Source organism: Sarcophilus harrisii, chromosome 2, assembly GCF_902635505.1.
Source record: "Sarcophilus harrisii chromosome 2, mSarHar1.11, whole genome shotgun sequence".
Lineage (NCBI taxonomy): Eukaryota > Metazoa > Chordata > Mammalia > Dasyuromorphia > Dasyuridae > Sarcophilus > Sarcophilus harrisii.
In genome coordinates, this window is record NC_045427.1 from 404,770,854 (window position 1) to 404,784,306 (window position 13,453).

Below are 13,453 nucleotides of genomic sequence, written 5' to 3' on the forward strand. Positions count from 1 at the left end.
AATGTTATTTGGCAGTGACAGGATCCAAAGACTGGGGCATTGTGCTCACTCCTTTCCTATCAAGACTTCCATCAACTCTGGATTCAGAACTGGAATTAAGTCCCTGGAGAAGCTTTCACTTTTTTCTTTTGGTACCCAAAGGCAAAATTGCTTAAGGCGTGGGTGTAGCAGGGTTGGAGGATGGGTTAAACCTCTCTTCTCTCCATTCCTCACTAGAAACAACCAAAAAACAAAAACAAAACAAAACAAAACAAAAAAAAAAAAAAAAAAAACAGAAGCAATTCACAGTGATCCAAGGGAAGAAAGTTTAAGGGTGGTTGCATTGTTGAGTCCTTGTAGTCATGTCCTATTCTTTGTGACCCTTTTTCTTAGCTAAGATACCTCAGCAGTTTGCCATTTCCTTCTTAACTCATTGTACAGATAAAGAAACTGAGGCAAATGGGGTGACGTGCCCAGTTTCACATTGTTAGGAAGTGCCTGAGGTTGGATGAAACATCTGTCTTCCTGTCTCTAGGCCTAGTACTCTATCCAGCGAGCCACCCAGCTGTTCATCATTGAATTTTACCTCTTCTTATTTAGTGACCAATAGAGCAGCAGCTTTATCATCACAAACTGCCAAGTCCCTTAGACTTAAATCATGCTTGTTGTTCCCCTGTCTTCCTATTTACCTATCAGTTGTATATGCTAGTCTACAGAATGCACCAAGACATAGCTCCTAAATTAGAGACTAGGATTAGGAAAAAGCCTTGAAAATGGGCCAGATCTGGAATTGGCCAAACAATTTCTGAAACTAAGATCTTAAACTAAAAAAATAGGGCTATGAGTTAAGAGGTTAAGGCAGAGCTCCAGGAATAACTTAATCTGGGGCAGAATTTGTTTCCCTGAGAGTTGTTCATAGTCTTGGTGGATATAGGCAGCCCTGAGCCCTAAGATAGAAGATAAATCTGATTGGTGGAATTCTCAATATAAGCATACTATTACCCAGACTGAGGTATGTATAAGATGAATGGAATACAGGGCTGTTTTTACAATTTCTAGTTGATAGGGGATTGGGCAAACAGCTTGCATTTATACTGGGCTTCTGAAATTTCTGTAGTATGTGTCCACTCTACATAATAATGAGCCAGCTGGGTGGTCACATTTTAAGTTGTTTTGAGTTGCCCATTTGTTGTGGACATATTTAAACAACAATCTGTCATCCTAGTAATGAGGTTATGGTAAAGAGGCTCCTGACAGATGCATTTTATTTACTAAAATGATGAATGCCAGCATTTGGATCTGCTTGAATAATTTCAAAGGCTTTTCAAGTCAGAGTATTCATTAATATTGGCTGTATACAAAACTCATGCTCTCAGGATTGCACCCATTTTATTAGATAGAAACAATTATTTTAGCCATCTCTGGAGATAGTGAGGAAATTAACCACCCCACATCAGTCCTCTATCAAAGAAATTTCTCCTATAAGACATTCAATCTCTTGTCTCTATATGTTTTCCCTGGCTGTCTTTCATGCCAGTGGATCCTAAAATGCTTTTCCTCTTCACTCCTTATGTCTCCCGATTTCCTTCAAGACTCAGCTCAAATCCCATCTTCTACAGGAGGTTATTCCTGATTCCTTCTTTCTTTGCCTTCCTTTACTGCTGTACTTGACCTCTGAGATTACTTCTAATTTATATCATAAAAATCCTGTATGTTGTTGCATTTTTTTCCTATTAGATTTAAGTTCAGTGAGGGTAGGAATTTTGACTCTGTCTTTGTTTGTATTCCCAATGTTTTTACTATAATGCCTAGCAAGATGTAGGTGCTTATTAATATTTGTTGCTATTGCTACTGGTGGTGATGGTGGAATGGAACCTAGAGCTTCTGGCCTTTAGTCAAGATCAGACACCTTCCTAATCCTTCAGTCATCAATCAGCTAGCATTTATTAAGTGCCTACTGTGTTGAGGTACTATATTGGTCTCTGGGGGTATTAATATGAAAAATTAAATAAACTCTATTCTCATCCAACAGGGAAGACAACAAAAACATGTATAAGAAGGGTGAGAATGAATCTAAATAAAATGTAAATAAAAATAAAATAGTTTGGTAGTTTGGAAAGGTGGTGGTGGTGGTGGTGCCGATAGTGGTGATAGTGGTGATTATGTGTGACTGTGTGTTTGTGGCATCAGGAAAGGCTTCATGTACAAGATGGTACTTAAGCTTCACCTATCAAGAACAGTCTATGAAGAAGGGGTAAATTTCTTTTTTTATATATTAAAGTTTTATATTTTCAAAACATATGCATGAATAATTTTTCAACATTGACCCTTGCAAAACCTTGTGTCTCAAATTTTCCCTTCTTCCCCTCATCCCCTCCCTTAGATAGCAAGTAATTCAATATATGTTAAACATGTTAAAATATATGTTAAATCCAATATATGTATACATATTTATACAACTATTTTGCTGCACAAGAAAAATCAGATCAAAAAGGGAAAAATGAGAAAGAAAATAAAATGTAGCAAAAAAAACCAAAAAGAGTAAAAATGCTATGTTGTTATCTATACTCAGTTCCCATAGTCCTTTTTCTGGGTATAGATGGCTCTCTTCATCACAAGATCATTGGAACTGGCCTCCATCATCTCATTGTTGAAAAGAGCCACATCTATCAGAATTGATTATCATAAAATCTTGTTGTTGCCATGTATTATGATCTCCTGGTTCTTATAGCATCAGTAAGGAGTGCATTTCTGCATGAAGGACAGCCTATACAAGCAGTAAGAAGCCAGAAGAGTTGAGTGAGGAGGGGAGTGACATAGTCTGTATTTGAGGATGTAGGATGGATTTGAGTGGTGAGATTTGAGGAGAGAGAATAATCAGGAAGCAACAGTTTCAATAATCAAGACAAGAGATGATAGGGATCTGAATTATGGTAGTAAAATAGAGGAAAGGGGACAAGTGTGTGAGAAATTTTGTGGAGGTGGAATGATAATGACTTGATAAGTAATTGACTCAATGGGGTAAGGGAGAGTCAGGATGAAGCAGGATGTCAAGGATGACACAAAGAAACCTTGGAGAGTGGAAGAAGGATGTTCTGAAGATATCTCAAAGTCAACATGTTCAAACCTCTATAAACCCACTCCTCTTGTAGACTTTCCAATTTCCATCAACAGACCTTCTTCTAGCCTCTAAGGAATTTGGAGGCCTCTACATGAAGTCTTTCAGAATGTTCCAACTTCTAATTCTTTTTCTTTATTTGAGTTCTTTACTTTGAACATAATTTGTATATACTCGTCCTCTTCTTTAGTAGAATGCAATCTCCTTTAGGGCAGAGACTGTTCCCACTTTGTTTTTGTAGCCTTAGCACTTTGCTCAGTTCCTTGCCCCAAATGAGCATTTATTCAGTTGAGGATTTTTGAATCATCTGCCATCAAAGGAGGCTGTTGTAGCAAACTAAGCTTAAGGTAATGAGGAAAACCTGGATGGATGAAAGATATTGAAAGGTCTGGTGTTGAAGTGGCCCCAGATGTATGCTTTAAACAAAGCTTAGAGTCATAAGAGGCTAGAGAAGGAAGAAATGTATTCCAGAACCTGTGCAAAGATTTGGAAGCTGGAGATGGGATGTCATCTTTGGGCACTAGCTAGTAAGTCACTGGAACTAAGAGTACTTGAGATTCCTTGTAGTCTGGCCCTCTCTAAATCATCTTGTATATCTTTACCAAAGTCATTTCCTAATATGATGCTTTTATAATGCCCTTTCCTTGTTACAGAACGCACAATGCATGGCTCACCATTGCCTGTAGGATAAAATCCAAACTCTTTAGACTGACATTTAGTTTTCTCTTACAATCTGGTCCCAGACTGCTTTTTCAGCCTCTTCTCATTCAGAAGAATGGTCTCTGCCAAAGTATTCTCCTCTCTATCTCCAGGATATTCCATGCTCATTCTGAAGTTTTTGTTTGTGCTGTTTCTTGAAGTGGAATAATTTTTCCTTCTATCTAAATTTTATTCATACTCTCAGAACTCAGCCTGAAAAAGCCATATCTTTCCCACTAAGCCTTTCCTAATCCCCTTCATCCTAGTAATCTCTTTTCTTTAGTATGTATTTTGAAATGATTTTATATTCTTTTCTAATTTTGTTCATGTTTATATAGTTTGTTTTTCCACTAGACTGTAAATTTCTTGATAGTAAGGAGCACATTTTATTTTTTTTTAATATTCCTAACATCATTGTACTTCAATATCTTAATAAATAAAAGACATATAGCTTCATACATGTGTTACTACCTCTTTCTGAGGACATAACTGGTAATCACTTTAACTTATCAAATGCTCTTTGAGAGTTACTATATCTAAAAAAAAATTTATTGTACTGGGATATAAGTTTCTCTGGTTTTTGTTGGGTACTTGGATGGATACCCAACATAGAATCTATGACTTTTCTAACTTTCTAGGAGCTACCAGAAGCTGTGGCAACTGATGATGAGGTGACATGTTTGAAAAAACAGGTGACAGTATGAATAGGATTTTCTGGTTTCTCCCTTCTCCTTTATGTCTATCAAACAAGATGAATTACACAATTACAGAAGGGAGTAACTGGAGGCAGGGATATCAGGTTGGACTTAAGGAGTCCTAGTAAAAAGATTGTGATATGAGCAGGAATGGGGAAAAGCAAGTGGCTGTGAAAGGGAGTGCAGTAGATAGAACACTGGCCCTAAAATCAGGAGGATCTGAATTCAAATCTAGCCTCAGACACTTAGTTGTTTTGTGACTGTGAGGCAGCAACTTAATCTTGAATATCTCTGAACAAAAGGCAAAAAAATAAAAGGATAATAGGGAAGTGATAGCAACAATCACCACTCTCTAATTTGTTGCTGTCACCACTCTCTAATTTATGCATTATTTAAGTTTTGGCATTTGTCCATGAGATTTAATATCAGTTACTCTAGAATAGACAACCATATTTCAGAATATTTTCTGTAATGCCTATACCTTTTTAATAACTTTAGGTTCAAATGTGTTGTAAAGAGCTTTTTAGTCTATTTCTAAAACTCTTGTCAGAATATTATGGAAATTTTTTTTCATTTTTCTCCTTTTTTTTTTCTTTTAGATTGGTACAGGGGATACCTGATGAAACACAAAATGTTAGAGGTAATGTGCATTGTTTCATGTTTGTATTGATTAGATTAGAATGTTAGAGTTTAGCAGTTGTTGGGATCTATGAACTTAAAAAAAAATTTTTTTTGATAAATGTATTTCACTGTAATTTGTCTCTCTTGAAATTCTACATATTTTATTGCAGGTTTAAAAACATTATTCTGAGAAGGGCTCCATACACTTTTATAAGATTGCCAAAGCAAATACACATTCACCTATTCACAAAGTCTAAGAATCCCTGACTAGTCCTGTTCCTTATTCAATAAACATACAGAAGCCCCAACAAATAGTACTGATTTGTTCAAGGTTATGCTATATGCAGTCAGTGGCAGAGCTAGGACAATAATATATGTCTCTTTAAAAAAAAAAAAAGCCAGTTCTTTTTCCATACTGCTTTCAGGATTACTTTAAATATTTTTACTTGTTAGGATCATTATTTGACTTGGCATGGCATCTAGTGTGATGCCTCCTGTAAACTAAACCAAGTTGATGGAGGAAGAAAAAAAAATCTTCCTTCCTGATAGGCCTTTTGGGAAAGTATCTCCATCTTATTCTGAGCTTGAAAAACACAACTTGAATAAATCTTTGTTGAGATGTTTCTATCCCAAATTCATCTGACATCCAGAGACAGATTCTTTAGTATGAAAACCAGTTTAAATTTTGAAATATCCACATATGAGGGACCAGACTTAATCTTCAAAAACATGATTTGGCGATTGACATCATTCCATATCTTTCCTTTCTTTCTTTATCTTTTGTCCCAAAAAGCCTTTGTGGAGATATTAATTGTCAGCCTGGGCTTAAGGAAGCAGTTCAGAAGCCATAGTTGGAGAGTCAATATAGTGTGATATAATGGAATGAATTCTGGGCATGGAGTTAGAAAATTGATGTATGCATTCTAGTTTTCCCATTCACTACCTGACTAATTTTGGATAAGCTATTTCACTTTTCTGGTCTTCAGAGGTGTAGAATGATGGGGTCAAACTAGTTAACTTCAATGTTTCCTTCTATTGAGGACCCTTGAACTTGTTTTTTTGAATTGCCATACTTTCCAGAAATACCAGACCCACCTGACATAAAATTGTTGTTTGCATCCCAAACTGGATTCCTTGTGTATTCTTGCCCAATGCAGTGTCTGTACCAGGCTGCACTAGGTTTCTGCAGCTGAAGTGGACCATCTAGTCTAGGAGTTCCCAAGGGGAAAGAATATTGCTTTTGCTATTGCCTTGTTCCTTCCCTTCTGGTCTTTTCCCCACTTCTCCCTCCTCCTCCTCCTCCCTCCTCCTCCTCCTCCTCCTCCTCCTCCTCCTCCCTCCTCTTCCTCCTCCCTCTTCCTCCTCCTCCTCCTCCTCCTCTTCCTCTTCCTCCTCCTCCTCCTCCTCCTCCTCCTCCTCTTCCTCCTCCCTCCTCTTCCTCTTCCTCCTCCTCCTCTTTCCCTCTGTTCCTTCTCCCCTTCCTCCTCTCCCTCCCCTTCGTCCTCCCCTTCCCTTCCTCCTCCTCCTCTCTCCCTCTTTCCTTCTCCCTTCCTCCTCCCCTCCCCCTTCGTCCTCCCTCCTCCTCCTCCTCCTCCTCCTCCTCCTCCTCCTCCTCCCTCCTCCTCCTCCTCCTCCTCCTCCTCCTCCTCCTCCTCCTCCTCCTCCTCCTCCTCCTCCTCCTCCTTCTTCTTCTTCTTCTTCTTCTTCCTCTTCTTCTCTCTCTCTCTCTCTCTCTCTCTCTCTTCCCCCACCTTTCTCCCTTCTCTCTCCCCTTGTTTCCCACCCCCCTCCCCTCCTCCTCTCCTCCTCCCCCAATTGCTTTATGAAGGGCATCCTCTGGTGTCTTTGGTGATGCAGAGCTCTTTGGGACAAGGAATACATATTGATTCTAAATTGAAATGCCGACTATCACCTTGCAAAAATACTTCTTCTCTTCTCTAACATTGTCTGATTGTTAATTTCATTTAAAGGGAAACTAAATCAGGACTTGAACCTTATGTCCTGAGAACATGAAGATTTAAGGTAAACCATTTAGATAGTGACATATATTCTAAAAAAAAAATTCCTTTTGTTTCTAACAGGGGATATTTCCAAGATCCTTTATTCACATCAAAGAAGTTACAATTGAGAAAAGAAGGTATCTCTATTTTGCTGGTGGGCTTATCCTTGGCCTTAGCAGCTTTGAATATCACGCGTCAAATCATTTTGAAAGGGAATGTATTTTAAGTCCATAATATTCCAGGTTGTTCTTTCTTTTCTTTTTTTGTCAATTACTGTGATTTTCTATCTTTTCCTAGTCTTATTCCTGTTCAGGTCTTTGATTTCTGTGGGAGTACTGGGCTTAGGAATGTTCCAGGATCAAGCATTTTTTAGACAAATCCTGTCAAAGTATATTCATTTGAAGATTAATCTTCAGTAAGGAGCATGAAAAGTCCACCCTAGTGAGGGCAGTGATTTAGAAAGGGAAGCTCCTCGAATTTGCATAATGTAATTAGCATGGCTATTGCAGATGGCTCAGACTCAAGCAGCTCTGAGCAGCTGTGAGTTCTCTAACGATTTGCTAGTTTTTTTAATCCTGTTAACATCCTAAACCTCAAATTCTTGATGTGTTTTCTTTCCCTCCCTCTTCTTCTCCCTTTACCCCTCACCCCAGAAATACTGAGAACATTATTCCTGCTGAGCTTCCCCTGGCACAAGAAGTAACAACAACGCTTTGGGAGTGGGGCAGCATCTGGAAGCAGCTGTATGTGGTGAGACTTGCTCCCCTATGGCAGACACATACTTACTTGATGGTGCTTGGGCTTATCTAAGGAAACTTAATCTAGACTTGGAATTAAGCTTTGGTGATTTCAGGAATAATTTTTTTTTTTTTTAAGACTTAAATGAGGAAATAATTTGGCCAAAGGGCAGAGACTAATGTTCAGTCTCTGTGGGATTGGAATAAAAATTTCTAGCTTCAATGTACTTTTTCATTGTAGGTAGCCTCTAGATAACACATTTTTTCCTTTTTTTTCTTTATACATAAAGCAACTATAAAAATTAGCAACTGCTTACGTTGTCTGTAGGCCCAAAGAAATTGAGCTGCAAATCTAAAAGAAACCAAATGCATTTAGCCTCTTGTTGCAGCAGGTTGGAGAGCTAGGAAGTAGTAGGAAGGTATGCTTCCCTGGGGATAAAATGTAATCAGCCCCAATGTGATCACGAAAATTGGGTGAAATAGAATTTTGAGTGTGTGTGTGTGTAAGTGTTTTGCCTGCACTGTCTGAACTCGCAGGGTGATTCTGTGCCTTTGCTAATGGCATTGGAAACCTGTGCACTTGTGAGTTATTATGGAGAAGACAATAGTATGGTAGTGGTATTTGGGAAGCTTAATATCATGACCATGTTTGGTATGGATCATATCTAGATCAAAGTTCCTTTTGGTCAGTCTGCTGAAGCCTATAAATATCTTTGGTGTTGTCAAAATATTTTTAATACATGAAACAAATACCTAGGAATACAAAAGAAAATATATTAAAATTGAGTTATTGAAATATATTAAAACAACAAGTATTCATAGAACTTAGGTTAAAGAATCCCTGATCTAGAGAGAGAGATCAAATACCTTTGAAAACCAGGATTTTCATGACCCATGATTCAATAATAAGTTGAAAATTTAAATCTATTGCAGGTAGCTGGGAGTTTTGGAAGGACTTTATATTAGCAATCTAACTCATCATGTAACTCATGGTCAAGTGTTTAGAATCCTATCCCCATCTTTTATTCATTGTAGAGAGCTAGTTGGTAAACCTAGCTTTGTGCATTGTGACCATTATTTTATGTTTATACATTCTGCCCAAAATAGTTGTGCTAGAGTACCAGTGACCACCAGTTAGTCAATTATCAAAAATTTATTAAGCATTACTATGTACCAGGTACCACTCTAAGTACTAAGGACACAAATAGAATGAAAAGAAAGAAATCAGTCCCTGACTTCACAGAGCTTACATTCTAATGAAGGAAGAAAACGCATAAAAGGGAGTTGAAAAGAAAGTACCTGGTAGTATGGTGAGGAAGTCTGGAAAGTCAGAAGCAAATCCAGAGGAAGAATTTAGGAGAATATTTGTTGATGGCCTCTCTAGAAAATGGAAGGTCTGTAGAAAACTCACCAATGGGAGAAGAGGACCAAAGAAAGAGAGGAAGTTCCAGGGCAAGAAGGTAGTTGAATCATGGTGACTCAATCTGGAGAGCTAGAAGCAGAGTTAGAAGGTAATGGCTCTGTTAGTGTTGACACTTCTTTTCTCATTCTAAATATTTGCTTATTTAGTCTAGGGTTTGTATTCTCCCCAGAAGTGAGAGTGGAAGTGGGGAAAGTTGGTAACCTTTGTAGATGAAATGTGGGTAACAAATATTGTCCTTTCTTGCTTCCCAGGCTAGCAAAAAAGAGAGATTTTTCCAAGTACAGAACATGATGTATGACCTGATGGAATGGAGGTCTCAGCTTTTGTCTGGAACTCTACCAAAAGATGAGCTGAAGGAACTTAAGCAGAAAGTCACTTCAAAAATTGACTATGGCAACAGGTAATTTTTTCCCTTTGTTTTTAGACATTCTTTGTCTCTTTCTGTCTGTCTCTGTCTCTCTTTTTCTTTCTAACTCAATTCTCTCCATTTTTTCCCTCTCTCCTCCCTATGCTTTCCTCTCTGCTATGCCCTCTCTCCATCTCTTTCTTTCTCTCTTCCTTCTCACTTCTTCTCTCTCCCTCTCCTCCTTCTTTGTCTGTTCCTCTCAACCCTCTTCCCCATTTCTTTTCTTCTCCCATATTCCTTCCTCTGTTTTTCCCCTCTCTTCATCCCCCTTTTTATATTTCCTTCTCTCCCTTTTTCATTTCTGTCTCTTTGCCTTTCTCTATCTCCCCTGTCCACCCACCTCTCTACTTCTCTATCTCTTAATCTCTTTCTTTTATTCTTACCCCCTTCCCATACCATGCTGTAGAACAGAGAATCTAGATTTTATTTTTAGATGAGAGTTTGCCACTTTCTATTTGGATGGCTCTTATCCACAGCAACGTTCCTAGTAGTTCACAATCACCCTTTGGGATCCATAGGCATGTGGCAGCAGAGAAAATACTTGTGTTGCAATTTTAACTGGGCTATTTGGGGCATACATTTAACCTCTTACCAAACAATTAGTGAGCATAGTCATTTGGATTCATTTTCAACCAGATTTTCTTTCAATATTTTGATGTACTTCTGCCCCATTTAGAATCTCAGTCCACTGATTCTTGCCCCTGACCTCCTCCGTCACCTGCCATGTACTGATTCTACATGCTGGAAAATAATATGGGCACATGCAAAAAAAAAAATACACTCTTAGTGAAAGGGAAAGCTGAAATAAGTTGGAATAAAAAACACATCAGCATGAAAGGTGATGATATTTTTTTCCAGTCAGGAAAATTTTGGGCCTGGGTATTCTCTGCTGTAAACCCTCTGTGGGCCCTCATTAGGACAAGAGTATATTTCTACCTTGTCTGCTGTGAGCACAGTTGATGGTTGAATGACAGTTTAACCTACTTGAGTGATGAGAGAAGCAGATAGAAAGAGTTTCAGGAGCTAGGCAGAGTCTCCGCAGGGTGTTTCATGGCTTAGTAAGTCTGAGAAATTTCGTTGGCACACTGTTTCACAACAGGGGCTTTAACAACTTTTAAGTATTGCTTCATAGCTAGTGCAAAGGATTGTGTTAAGTTCACTTAATAGGAAGGTCTAGAGCCCAACTGTCTGGCAAAGGCTGTTTGGCATTCCTTTTGAGAAAGACAAGTCCCTCAGAGCATCTCCTTCAGGACCGCAATCTTGTTGTACTTTCATTTTCATTCAGTTTTTTAGGGAAGTGAAAGAAAAAGTGTCCTCTGAGACCTCCCTATAGCCTGACTCAAAGGGCTGAGAGAAGCTCATCACCACTTGCAGCATACTATCTTCTTCAGCTGAAGATGTACATGCCTTATAGACCTGGAATGGTTTTAGACCTGGAATGGTTTTAGACGTTAGAAGGTGGGAAGTGTTCCTTACAACAGGAAGGTCCCTTTGAAGCCATCTAGTTAATTTATTTAAAGTCAGTTCATTTCAATTAAATAGACATTTATTCTGAGCTAGGCACTGTGCTAGCTACTGGAAATACAAAGACAAAAATCAAAATAAGTGCTGCCTTCAAGGGGCAAGATGAATATCTTGGGGGAAGGGAGTTGTGATGGTGGATGGAAACCAAACAGTAAGAGTAGTAGTCTGACCCTCTTACAGATAGATGTGGAAACTGAGGCCCAGAGAGGAGATACCATTTGTCTAATGTTATATCGATAGTAAGTGGCCCAGGTGGGATTTGAATTCAGGTCCTCTAATTCCAAACCTACCATTCTTTCCATTCCATGGTATGACAGAATTATCTGGGAGCTCACATAAAAGTAGAGATTCCACCTCCAGCTCTGGGCTAATGCCTTGTTGTTTTCTGGTTCTGATGGTACTGTATAAAATCCCTGCTCTAAGGGCAGGTGGAGCCTGGTTGATTGTTTGAGTTTGCAAGTTCCAAACTACAATATAGCTAAAGCTAATCATTTCTTGTTGCTATACTTGTGTGAGTTAATAGGTAACTCATGATAAATCCTAAGCAAAATAGGAAATAGTCTCTAAAAAAAGCAAACAAAAAAATATCCCATAGAAAGAAATAGTGCCACAATAATAAAAATTCCACAAATGTAATAAGCATTTCTAAGTATGTATTTTACATATAATTGCCACCAGTGGGACCTGGCAAATAATTTGGAGCATCGAAGCTTTTGCATCAAAACCTTCAGGATCATTGTTCAATCCCCTCATTTTATAGATGAAGAAACTTAGACCCAAGGAGGTTAAATAGTCACATGAATAGCAAGTAGCAGAGCTGAGATATGAACCTAGACCCTCTAGTTCTCACCTAGTTGCTGTCTCTGAAAGAAGAATATACTGATTTCAGATGGAAATCAGTATAATAGAATGTTAAGGTGGTCCCCTTATTTCCAGAGAAGAGATTTGCCTAAAGTCTCAAAGTTAGTGACAGAATTAGAAAAAGTTTTTTTTTTCTCCTCCCACCCCCTTTAAAAAAATTCTAGGTATAAGTCATGTATATGCTTCTTTCTCTCAAATTTGAGATTGCTAAACTTAGGAAAGTATTTTATTCTAGTAATTGGGGCTTCATTAATATGAAGTGAAGCCCAGATTTCCAGGATAAATTTTCAGTAAGAAGAAGGAGATAGATCCCTACTTAAAATAATTATATGTCAGTTTTAGATACTGTCTTTTTGAGTATTGCTAACACTTCTTGCTGCCAGAATATAAAAATGCTTCATTACCATTCATTAGGAAATTTTGTTTTGTTCTTTGATCATAATCTCTTTTCACGTATTATTATTTAATTATTTTAAATTATTTAACCTAAAATTTCAATTTTATTTAAATTATTTATCATATTAAATTATTAAAATTATTTTTAGTATTAAATGATAATAGATATCATTTATATAGCATTTACAGAGTTTGCAAAGTATCTTACAAACATTACCTCATTACATGGAAACAATCTGCCAACTATGGTAAGTAGTTGTTACTATTTATCTCAAGGACTTAATAATCAGGGTCACATAGCTACTAAGTATCTGAATCTGTATAAATACTTTAAAATATCAACTCTGATTCTCATAACAATCCTCTGAGATAGATACTATTATTATCTTTATTTTATCATTGAAGAAAACTGAGTCACACAGATTAAGTAACAACTGCCAAATGTCTAAATGTTGAAAGTGGATCTTCGTGATACTCTAGGCTGGGTTGTCTATACACTACACCACCTTGCATTCACAAAGTACTTTATGTAAAATATAGAATTTTATTCTACGTGGCTCAGTTACCTTTCTAAAAGCAGTGAGTATAATTAAAATTACAATGATTAGAAGGATGCTTTCTGTAATTGAATTAAATAATGAAAATATAAAAGAGTTCTACAAAGAAGTAGTTGAATAAATCAGGTCAAGAGAGAGTTGCATGTTAGCTTCCTGTCAGCTTTGATAGGGTATTCTGCTAAAGGTCTCTTCATGTGTCATATACCTGTATAAAACAGACAGTTTAAATGACCTGGGGTTCTTTTGCTAATTTTCACATCCAATCTTTTCTTGACAGGATCCTTGAACTAGACCTGATTGTCAGAGATGAAGATGGAAATATCTTGGATCCTGATAAAACCAGTGTCATCAGCTTGTTCCATGCACATGAAGAAGCCACAGATAAAATCACTGAACGCATCAAAGAAGAAATGGTCTGTGTCCTCTAAGCAAGCCCT

At 37.7% G+C, this 13,453-nt stretch overlaps 1 protein-coding gene across 1 annotated transcript in view; it reads left to right on the plus strand.

The window, feature by feature from the left end:
* Positions 1-13,453, plus strand: part of DOCK2 (dedicator of cytokinesis 2) — a 486,757-nt gene that overhangs the window by 31,743 nt on the left and 441,561 nt on the right. The window contains exons 3-7 of the mRNA XM_012552398.3: positions 5,091-5,131; positions 7,194-7,249; positions 7,766-7,862; positions 9,524-9,672; positions 13,294-13,429. Of these exons, the coding sequence (XP_012407852.1) occupies positions 5,091-5,131; positions 7,194-7,249; positions 7,766-7,862; positions 9,524-9,672; positions 13,294-13,429 (479 nt within the window). The remainder of the gene's footprint in view (positions 1-5,090; positions 5,132-7,193; positions 7,250-7,765; positions 7,863-9,523; positions 9,673-13,293; positions 13,430-13,453) is intronic.